Consider the following 20,948-nt stretch of genomic DNA (forward strand, 5'->3'; position numbering starts at 1 on the left):
TGAAAGGATGTTAATCCTTTAATATCTAAATTTGCTGAACAGTTGCCCACCAGTAATTCCCCCTTGTTACACCAACTAACATCGATGAACGGGATCTTCAAATGATACACAGTAAATGACAGAATTTTGAAACTTTTGGAGAATCAGAATATTGCTTATTGGAGTCAACATAGTTACGCAGTCTGTCGCTGTTCTTCTGTTCCTAAGATAGTGGATTCGATGCCGGCTAAGGTCGGTAAATATAAGGATGCCAATAATAATAATAATAATAATAATAATAATAATAATAATAATAATAATCTGGATACACCTACCATGGTGTAGAAATTATGTTTTTATGCCATTTAGGTGGCCTGTGTGTCAATTTCGACGTTTTGTTTTCCTCTACCAGGTGGTAGGCTAACCAGAAATAGGTTGGTCTAACCTAAAGAAACAAATGTTCCATAAGAGAGTTTTTGCATGCCGACGTCTTGCGACGTGGAGTTCCGAATAGAACTTTTCCTACCCTTCAAAATCGGACTACCTCTGCCATGTTTGAGCCTGCGACCACTGGACCCAGAGGCCGACAGTATATTAGTGATCCACAGAAGGAGCCCCCGAGGGTGTTTAAAATGGGACAATGCTTCCTGTACGTTCAAAGGAAAATTCCAACATCCCATTATTATTATTATTATTATTATTATTATTATTATTATTATTATTATTATTATTATATTTCAAAATAATAAGTAATCATGTGTTGTTGTTGTTGTTGTTGTTGTTGTTGTTGGAGTCATCAGTCCATAGACTGGTTTGATGCAGCGCTCCATGCCACCCTATCCTGTGCTAACCTTTTCATTTCTACGTAACTATTGCATCCTACATCTGCTCTAATCTGCTTGTCATATTCATACCTTGGTCTACCCCTACCGTTCTTACCTCCTACACTTCCTTCAAAAACCAACTGAACACCAACTACATCTAAATTCAGCCTATCCATCTCCCTTTTCAGATTCTCTAACCTACCACAACGATTCAAACTTCTAACATTCCACGCTACGACTCGCAGAATGTCAGTATCCATCTTCCTGATGATCGCCCCCTCTCGTGTAGTCCCCACCCGGAGATCCGAACGGGGGACTAGTTTACCTCTGGAATATTTTACCCGGGAGGAAGCCATCATCAGTACATCATTCATACAGAGAGAACTGCATGTCCTCGGGAGGTAGTTACGGCTGTAGTTTCCCGTTGCTTTCAGCCGTGTAGCAGTATCAACACAGCTGAAATGAAATGTCGTATGGCTTTTAGTGCCGGGATATCCCAGGACGGGTTCGGCTCGCCAGGTGCAGGTCTTTCTATTGACACCCGTAGGTGACCTGCGCGTCGTGATGAGGATGAAATGATGATGAAGACAACACATACACACAGCCCCCGTGCCATTGGAATTAACCAATTAAGGTTAAAATCCCCGACCCGGCCGGGAATCGAACCCGGGACCCTCTGAACCGAAGGCCAGTACGCTGACCGTTCAGCCAACGAGTAGGACATCAACACAGCTAAGCCATGTTGAGTATTATTACAAGGCCGTATCAGTCAATCATCTAGACTGCCGCCCTTGCAGCTACCGAAAGGCTGCTACCCCCCTTTCGATGAACCATTCGTTAGTCTGGTCTCTCAACAGATACCCATCCGATATGGTTGCACCTGCGGCTCGGCTATCTGCATCATTGGAACACGCAAGCCTCCCCACCGCGGCAAGGTCACATGGTTCGCAGAGGAGGAAGTAATCATATTAACATTTTTACATCCCATTAACTACTTTTGCAGTTTTCGGAGTCACCGACAAGCCGGAATTTTGTCCTATAGGAGCTATTAACGACCTAGATGAGGTGAGAAGGCCAGCGCGCTACCGTCTGAGCTACTCGACCCAGCTGCTACTGCTACGAGTACTTGTTTGATGGCCAAACGTGGCTGTCATTTCCTGAATGAACGATTTATTTATTTATTTATTTATTTATTTATTTATTTATTTATTTATTTATTTATTTATTTATTTATTTATTTATTTTTAGTTCCGTTTGTGCCTGCTATGGACCACGTGGTTCTTATCTCTAGCAGCTTCCTTCTTTGACCAGTACTCCTTCATCCTTGCACTGTGAAAGTCTTTTCGCTCCTGGGTCCATTTCACACCTCCTCCCGGACGTACTGTTTTTTCTGTTAGTGACTGAAGAGAGTTTGATGTTCTGATCAACGTTCTGTACCTATTCCTGTCATAAATTTCACTGGGAGCAATGTCCAATTCTTGAAGGTCTTTTCTGACGAGTCTTGCCCGCTTGGCATTAGTCGCTTTCCCTCTAGAGATGGTGTGGAAGATTCTGGAGGTGAGCCTCTGATTGTCCATTCTCATGACATGACCATAGAAGTTCAATCTCCTCTTCCTCATAGATGTTGTAATGCTCTCCAATTGTTGGTACAGTTCGTTGTTGTGCCTGATTCTGTACTTGCCTTCTTCTTTAATAGGGCCCATGATTTTTCTCAGGATCTTCCTTTCCTTCAGCTCCAGTTTTCTAAGTTGCCCTTTTCTTACCACGTTTAGGCATTCTGAGGCGTATAGTACTGATGGTCTCACTACAGTAGTGTAATGCCTGATTTTGATGTTAAGTGAGAGGGATTTGGATTTGTACATACTCTTACATAGGTGGTAGGTATTTTCCAATTTGATGCATCTGCTGTTCATGGCCTGATTTTCATTCATGTTTGGGGTTATCCATTCTCCTAGGTATTTGAAGGAGTTAGTCCTTTGTACTGTTTTGTCCCCCCAGTGGGATTGATTTGGGTGCATCTTTGATGTTGGTGATAAACTGTGTTTTGTTGATGGCGATCTTCAGTCCTACTTTAGCGGCTATGTGGTCGAGAGAGGATAGTTGATGGATAGCTTCCTCCACACTGGATGCCAGGAGTGTAAGGTCGTCTGCGAAGGCTAAACAGTTAACTGTTAACTTGTCTTTCTTGTAGCCAATTCTCAATCCAGAGTCATCCTTTAGCATTTTCGTCCACTCACGAATGACTTTCTCAAGTAGGCAATTAAAGAGGATTGGAGATAGGCCATCCCCTTGTCTAACACCTGTTTTGATCTCAAAGCTCTGGGACAGTTGCCCTCTGAATTTGATTCTGGCTGTAGTGTTGGTAAGAGTTGCTTTCACTAGATTCAAGGTTTTCTTATCTAGTCCCAGTTCAGCAAGTGCCTGGAAGAGTGACTCTCTATCTACTGAATCGTAGGCCTTCTAAAAGTCAACAAATGTTGCCACGTAGGGTGAGGCGCTTAGGTTTTTGTAAGTGATGATCGTTTTGAGGTTCAGGATTTGTTCAGCGCATGACCTTGACTTGCGAAACCCAGCCTGGTACTCTCCGATGCAGGAGTCTAGTTGAGCCTCTACTCTTGTGAGTAATACTTTGGAGAGTATCTTGTACGTCACTGATACAAGGGAAATCCCTCTGTAGTTGTTGAGATCTGATTTGTCGCCTTTTTTGTGTAACGGGTGGATGATAGCTGAGGTCCAGTCGCTAGGTAACGCTTCTGTCACCCAGATGTTTGATATGATTTCATGGATACTTTGGATTGACTCCTCATCAGCGTATTTCCAGAGCTCTGCTATGATTCCATCCTCGCCCGCTGCTTTGTTACATTTCAATTCTGAAATGGCTTTCTGGATCTCCCCCTTTGTTGGTGGGAGAGAGTCCGACTTAGTAATATTCTGAGGTTCGAAATGCAGTTTCTCCTTGGGTTCCCTTGAATTTAGAAGGTTGTTGAAATACTCTGCTAGAACTGTGGTGCACTCTTCATTGTTCATTTTCAGCTTTCCGTCAGCTCCCCGAAGGTGACGTGTAGGGGCTGAGTAGGGTGTTATTTGAGATTTAAAAGTTTGGTAGAAGTCTCTAGTGTTGTTTCTTTGAAAATCCCTCTCTGCTTGTTCAATTATATTTTTATTGTACTGCCTCTTCGTGTTCCTGATAATTTTAGTAGCAGTTTTCCTAACTTCTAAGAAGTTTTTATGGTTTTCCAGACTTTTGTTACAGTTCCATTTTAGCCATGCTTGCTTTCTCTCTTCTATTGCTTTGTCACAAGTAGTTGTCCACCCTGGATGTTTGTTCTTTCTGACCGCCGGGATGGTGGTTGTCGCTGCATCTATTAGTGCCTTCTGTAGTTGGGGCCCATCTTTTTTGTCTTTGTTTTTAGCCAGGGTCTCGGTGAAGTTATTGTTATCTTTCAGCTTGGCTGGATTGAACCTTGGAATTCGCGACTTGATGCAGTGGTTTTCTCTGCTTCTTTTAAGAGGGATGAAATTGGTTTTGATCAAAGAAAGATAGTGGTCTGAATCAATGTTTGCACTTCTCAATACTTTGACATTCAGTACTTCTTTGCTGTTTCTTCTACTGATGGCTACGTGGTCCAGCTGGAATTCCCCAAGCATTGGGTTAGGGCATCTCCAAGTCATGGCTTTCCTAGGAAGGCGTTTGAAAGCTGTAGATTTGAGGACTAAGTTGTAATTTCTGTACAGGTCAATCAGCCTTTCTCCATTCCTGTTGGTCCTCTTGTGGGCTGGGTAATCTCCAATTGTGTTCTTGAATTTTCTCTCTTTGCCAATCTGGGCGTTAAAGTCTCCCATTAAAATAGTTATGTGGTGCTTTGGGATCCGGTCCATTGTCTCTTCGAGTACCATCCAAAAGGTTTCCACATTTTCAATATTTTTCCTGTTGGTGTCATTAGTAGGTGCATGGAAGTTAACAACTGTGTATGCTTTGTTGAGAGTTTTAAAAGCTATAGTGGACGTTCTTCCATTTGGAGATGAAAAGGAGATGATGGACTTGATCATTTTGCTGCTGACTATGAAGCCTGTCCCCAAGTGAGGCACATTCTTCATCACTCTTTCACCAGGTTTCCCTTTGTAGATCCGATAACCTTGTGATTCTAACACTTCTTGATCGAGGAATCTGGTCTCTTGCACGGCTGTTATCAGGATGTTGTGTTCAGTTAAAACATCTAGCGTATGTTTTAGTTTTCCTGTCTCTAGGAGGGAATGGATGTTGATGGTCGCCAAGAACTTAAAACGTTTCTTTGTCTCACATGAAGGTGCAAGCTCCCCAGAATCCAAAGGCTTGCTTGCCCCATCAAAACTGGGGGTGGATTTTATACCACCTGGGGTAGTTTTTCCGTTGGTCGTTTTCTCCATGTTGCGAGAGTTAAGAAAAAAGTTTAGGGTGGTTTCCCCGAAGGTAACAATTTGTTAACTGTCAAGGTTGTAAGCCTTGAAGGCCTCAGCACTGATCTGTTCGCCGACCCAACTTCCCGCTGGTATTGGTACCCAACCTTCCACTGGATTGCTCGGCTTAGCAGGGGCACCACTCGCAGGTTATGTGCTGGAGTAGGAGTGAAAGAGGCTAGTTGGATTCTCTTGCTGAATCCAATATCTTCATGTTGCAGATGATTGGCAACAACGCATGTCACTCCCATTTGCCAGAGTCATAATGACTCCTCCCGGGTTGATTCTCAGGACCCTATTTATTTATTTATTTATTTATTTATTTATTTATTTATTTATTTATTTATTTATTTATTTATGAAATGACACTGACCAAGGGACTGCTTCTAAAGCATAATATTGAATCGATGATGCCTGTAGTCTAAAGGGGTCCAAAATCCAAGTCATCGGCCCCTCATAATGGTACTTATCGCTAGGAAAGTAGAACCATGGTATTTGTCATGTTGCGGTACAAAACAAAAGTAGCGTAAACTCGCGGTATTCCACACATTATGGTACTACTTACAGGTAATGTAATGCGCACATGTAACACAGACCTATGGTGTTTCTCATATTGCGGCACCATTTACATTTATTATACCGTGGGTGTATTCTTCGTCTGCGACCCCCACCCACAGGGGGTACAATATATTTTTTCAAATAGAGATGTGTAAGAATGCAAATCTATGGTGTTCATCACTTAAGTGTACTAACTACAGGGACTCTTACTATCCTGTGGTGTTCCTCACATAGTGGGTACGAATCATAGGCAAGGCAGAACAATGGTGTCACTCATATAGTGGTACTAATCACAGGTACTGTAAAAGCCGAAGGCACACACTGTCGCTACTAAATCACAAACCTATTTGGTACCTAACATAGTGGTACTACGCGCAAGTAAAAGCGACCCATTGTGTTCCCCACGTGGTGGTACTAATTACAATTAGTCTCATGGTCCTAATTCGATCATCCCTTGGTCGCCCCTTTTAGTCCCCTCTTACGAACAGACAGGGGATACCGTGGGTGTATTCTTCCTCTGCGACCCCCACCCACAGGATGTACAATATATTTCTTTCAAATAGAGATGTGTAAGAATTGCCTTGAGATTCTGGCTGTGTTTCACTTTGCAGTCTAGCTAGCTCTCCTCATGAATGCCCGTTCTTGAAACAACAGGTCCATTGAGTTAACCAGTCTTCCTTTAACTGTACAGTTAGTTCTCGGTTCAGTCATGTATGATGGCGTTTCATGTTATGGTTTTCTCGAATTAGAAGGTTGCATCAGAATCCTTTGTCGAAGACACGTAACTCAACTTTCGCTGTCACATCCACGTTACGAGAGATACCGTGAGACATTACTACACTGGTAAGAGAACAATAACAAGTAACATAGAACAACATGTCCTCACCGTGTGTATGGAGCAAGACGGATAGTACCTTATTTACTACACATGGATGAAAGGCACATTCCAATCTCTGTTAAATTTGATCTATTTATGATAAGTGAGCCAACGGTCGTAGCCGTGTTGAAACACCGGATCCCGTGAAATCTCCGAAGTTAAGCAACATTGGGCGTGGTCAGGAGCTGGATGGGTTGTCACGCGCTGTTGGTGGGGGGTAAGGGAATAGAGGAGCGGAAAGGAACTGGCCACCCTACCGCACGTAAACTCCGGCTCAGGAACACCTCTGCGGAGGTTCGGACCTGCCTTCGGGCAGAATAACCCTTACCTTACCTATAATAAGTGAGAGATTGTCACTCTAGAACTGAAAAATAAACCGCATTGCACATGTCATTTGATTTTAACACACTATAACGTCGCGGAGCAATCAGCAATGTACTTAACAACGTCTTTTAATATTAAGAGGATGTAAAACACTGAGTTTTATCGGTCTATTTTTTTTTTCAGGATGACCCAATAAATGCGCGCGCGCACACACACACCTACACAATTCTATTCAACCATAAATGACCGGCCACGGTCAAAACATTCCGCTGCGTATTACCGTCGATCCTGGAAGGGACGAGGTCTTTTTTTTTTTTTTTTTTTTTTTTTGCTAGGGGCTTTACGTCGCACCGACACAGATAGGTCTTATGGCGACGATGGGATAGGAAAGGCCTAGGAGTTGGAAGGAAGCGGCCGTGGCCTTAATTAAGGTACAGCCCCAGCATTTGCCTGGTGTGAAAATGGGAAACCACGGAAAACCATCTTCAGGGCTGCCGATAGTGGGGCTCGAACCTACTATCTCCCGGATGCAAGCTCACAGCCGCGCGCCTCTACGCGCACGGCCAACTCGCCCGGTAGGGGACGAGGTCTAGTTGCGCCCCTGTTCAGTGGGGTAGGTTCTTCCATTTGTAAATGTTCGGCCGCTCGTTTTCATTTGAATGTCCTTACTATTAGCAAGCGTCAACATTACATAATATATATAATGATATTATTTTTACGTCCACCAACTACTTCTTAGGGGTTTCGGAGACGCTGAGGTGCCCGAATTTTGTCCCACAAGAGTTATTTTATGTGCCAGTAAATCTACCGACACGAAGCTGAGGACCTTCAAATACCATCGGACTGAGGCAGGATCGAACCTGCCAAGTTGGGGTCAGAAGGTCAGCGTTTCAACCATCCGAGCCACTCAACCCGACTCAAAATTACATTTTAATATCAATTAGAGACAGTTATTGAAATTATTACATCCCCACCTAATGATTAGCAAAACGACATATTAATTAAAACGTATTTTAACAAACATTAAATAAGGTTAAAAAAACCGGGCGAGTTGGCCGTGCGCGTAGAGGCGCGCGGCTGTGAGCTTGCATCCGGGAGATAGTAAGTTCGAATCCCACTATCGGCAGCCCTGAAGATGGTTTTTCGTGGTTTCCCATTTTCACACCAGGCAAATGCTGGGGCTGTACCTTAAATAAGGCCACGGCCGCTTCCTTCCAACTCCTAGGCCATTCCTATCCCATCGTCGCCATAAGACCTATCTGTGTCGGTGCGACGTAAAACCCCTAGCAAAAAAAAAAAAAGGTTAAACAATTCATTTATGACTAAATCAATACTTAATCACTAAATCTAACCTACCCTAGTTTTGAGTACGGACTCTACACCGCATTTAAAACTTATTTTAACTGGATATTTGAACTGATTTCCAAAAGTTGTGACTACTGGGGACAGTTTCATGGGGGCAGTTTGACCCTCACTCCGAGGTGACCATGGGGCCAACTCAACCGTCCTTTTGTTTATGGACATCACTGACCATGGGCCCAGCTCAAAATCGCCTGAATGACCACACTCACTAATTGCTAATTACAAAATCTGTCCTCACAGCAGGCGGTCCGGCTCGTTGGTGTGGCCTGAAACGGTTATAATCCTTATTGTCATGCCTTCCACTTTTGCTCCTGTAATACCAATCCCATCACACATACAGCTGCATGCTGAAGTCTGAACACAGGGCTGCTCACCCCCACAACACACGGTGACTGTTCCTTGTTTCGACTCTAGAGAAAGTTCAGTAATTCGTACAGTCAAATTCATTGAACAACTGAACATTAACAGCTCAACAGTGTTAACCAGCACTACAATATTCCACACAACAACGGCAGTTAACACTGCTCCAATTCTACTCACGTAATTGTTCCGCACACAGACTCCAAGCCAGTCTACAGTCCACGGTAGCACACACACACACAGTACTCCAAGGCAGTACTCACAGTCCTCAACTCCGTACGTGACGATAGAATGACAATGACGACAGCCAACACTACTACAGCCGTCACAGTCCAGCTACTCACTCGACAATCCGACGTTAACAACACCCGTCGTTCGCGGCGGCCCTGTAATTAATTTGTGATGATGGCTTACTAGAATATTCAGGACTCGGCTAGAGACGGAACATTCCCGTTGCACCTTCCAGAAAGCTCACGGGGAAAAGGACGAAGGGAACAGTAGACGAGGGGCCGCGGCATGTCTTCTGGCCGGCTTGGAGGTCCCCGAGCTGGCTTTGTCATCTCTTTCAGGAAATAGCAAAGTGGGAGCGCCAGGGCTGACGATCGCTTGAGCACGTAACAGTGTATTTTCGTAACTGTTTACAGGCTATCGTGACCATAGACCCGTTTTATGTGCTAAGCGAAGTACAGGGATATGATTTTTCATTTCATGTCAGGCTGAGTGCCTCAGATGTTAGAATCGCTGGCTTTCTGAGCTCAAGTTCGTGGTTTCGATCCCGGCTCAGTCCAGTGATATTTCAATGTGCTCTAATACGCCAGCTTCGTGCCGACAGATTTACCAGCATTCCTGCGGGCCAGAACTCCGGCACCTTGACGTCACCGGAAGTCGTGAGAGTAAGTTAGTGGGGTGTACAGGAGTGCGCGTACTGTTAAGTACAAGTGATGTTCCCTGGCTACTGCCCTGGACACACTAATCGATGTAGGGACCGACGAGAGAGAGATACAATTTGACAGGGAGGGGGATCAGGGTAAGTTAATATTTGACTGTTCACTGCTGTTACCAAACGTTCTCTGATCTAATTAAGTCTGACATCAACACGGTTAGAGCCGCGAGAGCTGCCAGTGCATTCACAAAGTTGCCTGAATCAAAGTTAACATACCATAAACCCCATTGAAAACCGTTTAACTAGGCACCTTTCAAGTAAGGAAACTCCTCATATTTGGTCAAGGTAAATTCGATTTTAAGAGCAAGGTATGTCGATTAAATTTACTTAAATACTGTCACACTGAATCTTTTTAGACCACAGAGAACGTAATTCAGTATATACACCAACTTGGCAGGTTCGATCCTTGGCTCAACCCGCTGGTATTTGAAGATGCTCAAATGCGACAGTCTCGTGTCAGTAGATTTACTGGCACGTAGAAGAATTCCTAATAATGTTATTTGCTTTACGTCCCACTAACTACTTTTACGGTCTTCGGAGACGCCGAGGTGCCGGAATTTAGTCCCGCATGAGTTCTTTTACGTGCCAGTAAATCTACTGACACGAGGCTGTCGTATTTGAGCACCTTCAAATACCACCGGACTGAGCCAGGATCGAACCTGCCAAGTTGGGGTTAGAAGGCCAGCGCCTTAACCGTCTGAGCCACTCAGCCCGGCAGAAGAATTCCTGCAGGACTAAACTGCGGCAGCTCGGCGTCTCCGGAAACCGTAAAAGAGTAGTTAGTGAGACGTAAAGCCAATAACATTATTATTATTATTATTATTATTATTATTATATACATTCACTGTACATTTATTATTTAGAGGGCGTGGTTAACGAGTGGCTTAGCTGCTGGCTGTCCATCCAAGCTGTCGAGGTTCGAATCCTCGTTTGCAATTTTCACTTGAAATATCACGTGGCACATACCATCAAGCCCCCAGCCAAGAATTAAAAAAGTCAGGGTAGCTCCAGTGACCCCAGAATCTAATGGGTTAAACTGGCAACAACTTATATTAATACATTGTTTTAGTGTTATAATTTAAGCCCTTGTTTTCACATACAGATCAATAAATACTCAAAACAAGGTTTTATTAAATGTTCTAATGTGCTAAATGAGTGAATAATATTTTTTTATGTTACCTAATGTCGTTAAGATAACCCATGATTCCACTTCTAATAAATCCTGTACCAGGAAACAGCTGATGCCCATTAACGGTTCTAAATCTAACTCCGTAGCAATTTATGGCACGGTGAAATGCCGATATATTATTTGGTGATTCTGCACACAACACATGTAGTCAAGGTCAATTTGTTAAGTGTGTTTCAAATTAATTATTTTAAGCGAGCTTTATGATGGAACTTAGGGGAGAACATTTTTTTGCAGTCAACTATATAAACCACATACCACCAATGTTAGAAAATTTCTATTTTTAAAGATGCCATTCGTTGCTTGCATTAGTCAGACTTTTGTGTCCCTGCCATTCCTATCGCTCGTACTTATTTTCTTATATGGTAATGCATTTCATTCCCTCTGTTTTCCGTTTCTTTCTAGCCACTTAGTGCTTCTTTAGCGAGATTACCCACTTCCGAAGCATATTGTTTAGTAGTATCAGCTTCCGTCCTCGGAAGAATGGATTGGATTTCTGCTCCTATTAAGGATGTGGTTAAGAATGTACACTTCCTGACAAAAGAAAATAATGATCAGCTGAAAATTACTGTTCTGGAGTACAAGCACAACGGAAAGAAAGGAGCGTACTGAAGATCCACAGCCTGTTTCCATTCATTTTACTGGGTTAGGAATGGAAGGAATGAATTAATGAAGCCCCCATCCAGCGGCGAGGATAAGAATTGCGCCGGCAGCCGAAGCCTGTCGCACTCCTCTGGGGCAATGATTAATGACTGACAGATGAAATGTAATGATATTGGAGAGTGTTGCTGGAATGAAAGTTGACTGGGAAAACCGAAGTGCCGGAGGAAAACCTGTCCCACCTCCGCTCTATCCAGCATAAATTTCATATGGAGTGGCCGGGATTTGAAGCACGGAACCCAGCGGTGAAAGGCCGGCGTGCTGCTACATCAGCCACGGGGGCTCTAAGGAGTACATTATCATTGAGATTTCTTGCGTAGTTTATACTCGAAGGTTTAACTACACATTGCCAATAAAAGGGTGAACTACCTGTCAGCAGTCCGCCTCTGTGGTGTAGTGGTTAGTGTGTTTAGCTGCCACCCCCAGAGGCCCGGGTTCGATTTCCGTCTCTGCCACGAAATTTGAAAAGTGGTACGAGGGCTGGAACGGGGTCTTTTCAGCCTCGGGAGGTCAACTGAGTAGAGGGCGGTTCGATTCCCTCCTCAGGTGGTTTCCCACTTCTCCTCCAGGAAAATGCCGGGATGAAACCTAACTTAAGGCCACGGCTGTTTCCTTCCCTCTTCCTTGTCTATCCCTTCCAAACTTCCCATCCCCCCACAAGGCCCCTGTTCAGCATAACAGGTGAGGCCGCCTGGGCGTTGTACTGGTCATCCTCCCCAGTTGTATCCCCCGACACAGAGTCTGAAGCTCCAGGACACTGCCTTTGAGGCGGTAGAGGTGGGATCCCTCGCCGAGTCCGAAGGAAAAACCGACCCTGGAGGGTAAATAGATTACGAACGAACGAACTACCTGTCAGCAAAGTACAAAATACCTATCGATCAGTGGATAGAGGCCTGCTATTCGGAGCAAGAGGCATCCTCCTTAGTCATGCATCGACCTTGCTGTAAAATTTGAAAGTTCCATTCTGCGAAATAGAAAAAAAAATATTAATACAGATTCTGAGGGGCTCTACAAATTATTCATTTCCATCTGTACCTGAGAACATGATTAACATTCCTCGCCCACCCCTCCGGAAAAATAAGACAATAACAGCATTAACTGTGATAAATGTCGACTTTTCGATGTTTTTTCAATTCTATTGAAATTGTAACCTTGACTGTATCCCGGATTTGAATGCTCACACTCAATGGAGGACGGACGATTTATTATTTCTTTAATAAATCTCTCTCTCTCTCTCTCTCTCTCTCTCTCTCTCTCTCTCTCTCTCTCTCTCTCTCTAGAAGATAGAGAAAACAATCAAAATGATATTCACACGACTACTGATATCGTAACCTCAAGTTTTAAGTGAAATACGAACTACAGGAACTTTGACCTTTCCATTTTTAAAGTCTCATTTGCATTGACCAGAAATGAACTGCGGCCACCGTGGTGGGAATATAGGACCGATATCTCACGCGCCTCCTCCCTTCTTTTAGAAAGAGTTTAAACGAAAACCTTCGCTACAAATTGTACTAATGCAGTTTTTTACTTCTCTAAAACAATAAAACTACGCTAGTTTATTATCAGTGTATGTCTTAGACAACTGTATAGGTTTCGTTTATTTATTTATTTATTTATTTATTTATTTATTTATTTATTTATTTATTTATTTATTTATTTATTTATTTATTTATTTATTTATTTATTTATTTGGCGTTTGGCTTTTAGTGACGGGAGTGTCCGAGGACAGGTGCAGGTCTTTCTGTTTGACGCCAGTGAGCAACCTGCACATTTGGGGGGAGGAAGAGCATGATTATAATGAGGTAGGGAGGGTGGTGAAACCTGGTGTCGGCACATAGCCTATTCCTGTCGAATAGCACCACAAGTCTACGAATACCATAGGCCTAAGTACACAACGAGATGTACAAAGATTGACGCTGACTTTTCCGTACAAGAGTGCACAAAGTTTTGTGTCTGGAAGTATACATGCAAATCCCTTCCTCTCATACTTTTATTTGTAGTGGTTTAATATCGCATTATACCAAATATGTTTTGGTGACATCGGGAGTGAAACGTTGTGAGCTCGGGCTGTGGGTGGGAAACATGATAGTCAGACAATATATATCAAAAGTGAGCGATGTCGTCTGCAGTGTCTGTCTCACTTGTACTCCTATGTGCAGGGTATAGAATACGTACATCCACCGTATCAAATATTAACTAAGAGCCTGCCCAGCTCTTGAATAACATATTAAGGTACATTCCCAAAGATCATACTACACCAATGATGTAAGCGAGAAATGCTCTACGACGTATTATTAGAAAACCTGATGGATCGACATTCCATCATACAGGTCATACAGCTCTGATGATATATGAGACAAATATCCACCAAAAACACAATTTCGTATATAAATATTCTTATTATATGTAACATAAACACCCTACTTTGACAACCCTACATAACTTTTTAAATTCAATCCAAGAGACTAGCAATATGGAAAAATAGCATTTCATAGCTAGCATAATTTGAACTAAATAACCTAGTTCAAGCTGAATAGTTCCCCCGTGAAACAAGTAGGATTTATTAGTGAGGTGATGAAATGTGGGTCAAGTAATATACTGTGTGTTTCAGGTGCTGGAGCATTGATCATACCACAAGAGCTGCCTACAATCCTGTCCGTCATCTACGCCAACATTCCACCCATACTCAAAGGTAACTTCCGAGGAACATAATTAGTTACAGCAATCTGAAACCCAGCTTGGTAGCTGCAGTCGCTTAAGTGCGGCCAGGATCCAGTATTCGGAAACCCCACAGTCGACAGCCCTGAACATTAATTTCCATGGTTTACCATTTTCACACCAGGCAAATGCTGGAGCTGTACCTTAAGACCACGGCCACTTCCTTCCAACTCCTAGCCCTTTCCTATCCTATCGTCGCCATAAGACCTATCTGTGTCGGTATGACGTACAGCAACTTGTAAAAAAAGTAATCTTAATAGTCTCAAATATGTAAATATGTTCGAAACAACAAAATCCTTGAGCGTTCGAGATGGCTGGCGCACAGGAACACACTGATTTCATAAAAGTGCTGTTGTAGTGCAATTCATGAGAGATGTAATAAACTCACACTACTATTTCCTTGTTTTTAACTTGCTGTCAGATTGGTACATAGTTATGTATAGCAACTGAAGAGGAGTTCACATGATTCACTTTTTTTACGAAACATACTGACCAATGTTTCTAGTCAACTTTTAAGATCAGTTTATTTCAGAATTCGATAGGGACGGTAAGTCGAGTGATGACCAGTTGACTTACACACATCAAAGAAAGTTTTGCAACACCAAAGAGTTCCTGACTCTTTAAAACAACCGAAAGAGAGAGATACAGAGCTACCATATAGCATATTTTAGCTATTTTCATTCCTTTGGTCATATTTTGCTCATTTCAGTGATATAAGGACATATTTGGTTATATTTTCCTCATTTTAGTGATATGAGGACATATTTGGTTATATTTTGCTCTTTTTAGTGATGTAAGGACATATTTGGTTATATTTTGCTCATTTTAGTGATATAAGGACATATTTGGTTATATTTTGCCAATTTTAGTAATATAAGGACATATTTGGTTATATTTTGAGCATTTTAGTGATATGACATATTTGGTTATATTTTGAACATTTTAGTTATATAAGGACATATTTGGTTATATTTTGCTCATTTTAGTGATATAAGGACATATTGGTCATATTTTGCTCATTTCAGTGATATAAGGACATATTTGGTTATATTTTGCTCATTTTACTGATATAAGGACATATTTGGTTATATTTTGCTCATTTTAGTGATATAAGGACATATTTGGTTATAATTTGCTCTTTTTAGTGATGTAAGGACATATTTGGTTATATTTTGCTCATTTTAGTAAGGTAAGGGTGTATTCTGCCCGAAGGCAGGTCCGAACCTCCGCAGAGGTGTGCCTGAGCCGGAGTTTACGTACGGTAGGGTGGCCAGTTCCTTTCCGCTCCTCCATTCCCTTACCCTCCACCAACAGCGCGTGGCAACCCATCCAAATCTTGACCACGCCCAATGTTGCTTAATTTCGGAGATCTCACGTGATCCGGTGTTTCAACACGGCTAGTGATATGACATATTTGGTTATATTTTGCTCATTTTAGTGATATAAGGACATATTTGGTTATATTTTGCTCATTTTAGTGATATAAAAACATATTTGGTTATATTTTGAGCATTTTAGTGATATGACATATTTGGTTATATTTTGAACATTTTAGTTATATAAGGACATATTTGGTTATATTTTGCTCATTTTAGTGATATAAGGACATATTGGTCATATTTTGCTCATTTCAGTGATATAAGGACATATTTGGTTATATTTTGCTCATTTTAGTGATATAAGGACATATTGGTCATATTTTGCTCATTTCAGTGATATAAGGACATATTTGGTTATATTTTGCTCATTTTACTGATATAAGGACACATTTGGTTATAATTTGCTCATTTTAGTGATGTAAGGACATATTTGGTTATATTTTGCTCATTTTAGTAAGGTAAGGGTGTATTCTGCCCGAAGGCTGGTCCGAACCTCCGCAGAGGTGTGCCTGAGCCGGAGTTTACGTACGGTAGGGTGGCCAGTTCCTTTCCGCTCCTCCATTCCCTTACCCCCCACCAATAGCGCGTGGCAACCCATCCAAACCTTGACCACGCCCAATGTTGCTTAACTTCGGAGATCTCACGGGATCCGGTGTTTCAACACGGCTAGTGATATGACATATTAGGTTATATTTTGCTCATTTTAGTTATATAAGGACATATTAGGTTATATTTTGCTCATTTTAGTGATATAAGGACATATTTGGTTATAATTTGCTCATTTTAGTGATATAAGGACATATTTGGTTATATTTTGAGCATTTTTGTTTAAATTGAGGCGTCATTTTTAACAAGGTAGGTACATGTTATCTGCGTCGAGTTTCAAACGCATAATTTCAAAACACTGTAGTAGATGTATTTTTCTTTCTTTTCCCGAAACAGATAGGTAGCAGGCTTAAAAGACATGATTCCAAAAAGAAGAGCTGTACGAACGTACACTGACACGATACCAAAATGCATGCTAATAGTTTACTTTTTGGTTCGTTTTTTAGGAAAACAGAGTGAAAACACCCCACGGCTATGATACTGAATGAGTGTTTCTTTCTTTCTTTCTTTCTTTCTTTCTTTCTTTCTTTCTTTCTTTCTTTCTTTCTTTCTTTCTTTCTTTCCTTCGTAATCTGCTTACCCTCCAGGGTTGGATTTCCCTCGAACTCAGCGAGGGACTCCACCTCTACCGCCTCAAGGGCAGTGTCCTGGAGCTTCAGACTCTGGGTCGGGGGATACAACTGGGGAGGATGACCAGAACCTCACCCAGGCGGCCTCACCTGCTATGCTGAACAGGGGCCTTGTGGGGATGGGAAGATTGGAAGGGATAGACAAGGATGAGGGAAGGAAGCGGCCGTGGCCTTAAGTTAGGTACCATCACAGCATTTGCCTGGAGGAGACGTGGAAAACCACGGAAAACCACTTTCAGGATGACTGAGGTGGGAGACGAACCCACCTCTATGACCTCCCGAGGATGAGTGGACCCCGTTCCAGCCCTCCTACGACTTTTCGAATTTCATGGCAGAGCCGGGATCGAACCCGGACCTCTGGAGGCAGCTAATCACACTAACCACTACACCACAGAGGCGGACTCACTAAATTCTATAAGTCATATTTTATCATTTTAGGTCACATTTAAATAGTTTTTAGGTCATATTTGCTTGCATATTTTGTAGGCTACTTCTTTTGGTCATAAACTTCCGAAACCTTGTGATCGCGAAGGAAGTCACGATGGTGTGCGCTTTATCCTCTATGAAGACAAATTCTCCTCCTAAATGCTGGTGATACGGTGTCACTATGGGGCGGGGGGCAACATGTCCGCCTGTCACCCGGCGGCACCGGCTTCGATTCCCGGCCGGGTCAGGGGGTTTATAGTTGTAAATGAATAATATCCCTGGGTGTTTGTGTCGCCCTTAACGTTCCTTTCCTCAGATTCAACACTCTACACTTCCGCAATTACAATTACCAACGCAGGTTCATATCATATGGTGCAAGTAGTGGCAAAAGATCTACAGAGGTCGACGCCACGAAAAAAATAGCATTTTAATAATTAAAAAAATAAAAACATGTTGGGGGATATCATCCCTGTATCGTACAGCCGTGACATAGCCCTACATGACTAGGAGTGGTGTACAGTGGCACTCACCACCCCAAAACACCAGGGAACCTCCACCTTGTTGAATGTGCTGAACAGTGGGTCTGAAACGTGATGCCTGGCCATATTGCCTCCAAACACGTTGCCGACGATCGTCAGGAACAAGGCTCATGCGACACTCATCGGTGAAAATGACTTTATGCTAATTCTGAAAAGACCAATCAGCATAACACCCAGTGATGTCTAGATTTGCTAATTGCTTTACGTCGCACCGACACAGATAGGTCTTATGGCCGATGATGGGACAGGAGAGGGCTAGGAGTGGGAAGGAAGCGGCCGTGGCCTTAATTAAGGTACAGCCCCAGCATTTGCCTGGTGTGAAAATGGGAAACCACGGAAAACCATCTTCAGGGCTGCCGACAGTGGGGTTCGAACCTACTATCTCCCGAATACCGGATACTGGCCGCACTTAAGCGACTGGAGCTATCGAGCTCGGTAATGTCTAGATTTGAGAGTTGGGCCCGGCCATGAACGTCGAGAGTGAAGTTGTGCCTCGTGCAACCTCTGTCTCACAGTTTGAGTTGAAACGCGGCGACCTGTGACTGCCTGAAAATCATTGGGCCTATTCATTGCGTTCATGGTTCCTCCGAGCTGAAATTTGAAGATAACGGTCATCGACTGAAGCCGTAATCACTTTGATTACGGCCCACACGCATATGACAGGCCAAGATACGCCTGACACACAGAGATGATGCAAAACATTTTTGTTGTTTGTAGATTTCAAGGACATTTCATTTTCTCGATTCGCTCTTGAGTTATATTTAATTTGCGATTGACGAGAACCACGATACCTGTCATTCAAACATTTTTTATGCTCTCAACTTGAGATCGTGGATTAGTGACCACGCGGCCCTTAGTTAAGGCTGGCATTGCACAATGACTACTTAGCCAAGGAATCAAACATTCATCTTTCATTAACTGACACTCAATGTTTGAGGATAAAACTTAATTGTTTCGACCTTGACACTCATACCTTAAACCTTATTTCAGGTCTTTCAGCAGCCTTCCTATAACCAGACTAAGTGCGGTAACCTTCCAGCGCCCTTCCCGATTCCGAACCCTTCAAACACCTTCGTATCCCTTCAGGATCTTCCTCTTATCCCAGCTTTGTATCTTGTATCTTATCCTTTCATCACCAATCCCAGCTATTCAGTACCTTTCTTGTTTCTAATCCCTTCCGCACCATTCTACTCAGTACCCTCCTCAGATCCTATCCCTCCAGCATCTCCCTCACAGTCATAACCCAGCACTCTTCCCGTAAACTTTTAGTACCATACTTACATTCAAGTCCCGGCAGTACCCTTCCTATATCCTAACAGCTCACACTCCCGTTCTATATCTCATCTCTTCAGAATCCTTCCTATTTTCAGCACGTTTTCCGTGATCGAAGTCGGCACACTTTCCTTACTGGGGCTTTTGAGCAAACTTCCCTAAACGGACCCTTTACCGTCGCTTCCATATCCTAAAATAAGCGTCGTGAAACACAGGCTTAGTACATGTTCTAAGAATATGATGAACTCGTCCCTGTCTCCAAATGCAGTTACCCACACTGAAGCAGACATCATAACGATATTACTGTCTCTACAGTCCGGCCCCGCGGTGTAGGGGGCAACGGTCCGCCTGTCAACCTGCGGCCCCCGGTTCGATTCCCGGCTGGGTCAGGGGTTTCAAATGGTAATGATTAATATCCCTGGCCTGGGGACTGGGTGTTTGTGAGTTTCTTAATCTTTCTTTCCTCACACACAACATTCTACACTACCGCCATTCCAATTACACGCAGATTCATACGATATGGTGCCAGTAGGGGCAAAATATCCACATGGGTCGACGCCCCAAACAAAAAATATGAACAGGTAATGCACTTAATAAAAATGTGTGTATGTATGTTCAGTCTTCAGCCCTAAGGCTGGTTGGATCCTCAACAGCTCCGCCATCAGCTGTCATAGATGGCCTAAGCATCACTGAAGAGGCATACTAGGGAAATGAGGAGTGAGGTAGTTTCCCGCTGCTTTCCTCACCGAGCCAGAAGTTGCTATTACATATCAGTCTGCCAAGTCCACTGAAATGCATGCACCAACCGACCCTATGAGCAACATTTTCACACCATTCATAGCAGGGACTGGCTGCACAAGGAATGGCATTACTAGCAGCGCTCATACCTCAGTCACTTTCATATTGTAAAAGCCAAGGATAAGACAGAGACAGATCAATGAAAGTAACTAAATTGCTCTAGCCCATACCAGAAGACATAGCGCACTGTAAACACTAGGTCCTGCCAGCAAAGGCATTTAATATAAATATAAATATATCTCTATAAACATGTACGAATAGGGTGTTTGTGTTATCACACACGTCTGTATCACGTACTTTTGTTTCAGGAACGGATTCGCGTCTTGGTGTCGGCTTCCGATTCGGTCCCCATGCCGATTTCCAGCTGCAGTTGGAGCTGGGTCCGCAGTTGTACACTCAGCCGCTAGGGCCAGACGCTCAACAGAGGACGCGGCGAGGCCAGGCGACACGTCCAGTGCTGCACTCTGTGGAGGGGGACGTGAACTCTCCGGGCGGAAAGTGGATCTCGTCGTGGCGATCCGGCTTGATCAATCCAGCTATGGTGGGTACAGTATTACTAGTCTGAGTACAGCAGTGAGGAAAAGAATGGATCTCATTCTGAAGCAAAAGCCAACCTCTGTTAGTCTGTCCGTCTGTGTCCAAGATCTCAGTTCGGTCAGTAACATCTGCCGGTTTTTAACTATGATAACTTCTCGTCAATCAATCAATCAATCAATCAATCAATCAATCAATCAATCAATCAATCAATCAATCAATCAATCAATCAATCAATCAATCAATCAATCACTGATCTGCATTTAGGGCAATTGCCTAGGTGACAGATACCCTATTTATTGTTTACCTAGTCATTTCTTAAATAATTGCTAAGAATTTAGGAATTTAGCGAACATCTCTCTTAGTAAATTATTCCAATGCCTAACTCCACTTCATAGAAACGAATATTTCCCCCCAATTTGTCCTCTTGAATTCCAACTTCATAATGAGATATTTCCTACTTTTAAAAATACCACACAAACTTATGCAACCGCTAATGTCATTCCTCGCCATCTCTCCATTGACAGCTCAGAATAT

The 20,948-nt window shown here is 42.9% G+C and overlaps 1 protein-coding gene across 1 annotated transcript in view; it reads left to right on the forward strand.

The window, feature by feature from the left end:
- Positions 1 to 20,948, forward strand: part of LOC136870294 (uncharacterized) — a 124,960-nt gene that overhangs the window by 94,443 nt on the left and 9,569 nt on the right. The window contains exons 4-5 of the mRNA XM_068227129.1: positions 14,122 to 14,202; positions 20,186 to 20,418. Of these exons, the coding sequence (XP_068083230.1) occupies positions 14,122 to 14,202; positions 20,186 to 20,418 (314 nt within the window). The remainder of the gene's footprint in view (positions 1 to 14,121; positions 14,203 to 20,185; positions 20,419 to 20,948) is intronic.

This window comes from Anabrus simplex, chromosome 1 (assembly GCF_040414725.1).
Source record: "Anabrus simplex isolate iqAnaSimp1 chromosome 1, ASM4041472v1, whole genome shotgun sequence".
NCBI classification, from domain to species: domain Eukaryota; kingdom Metazoa; phylum Arthropoda; class Insecta; order Orthoptera; family Tettigoniidae; genus Anabrus; species Anabrus simplex.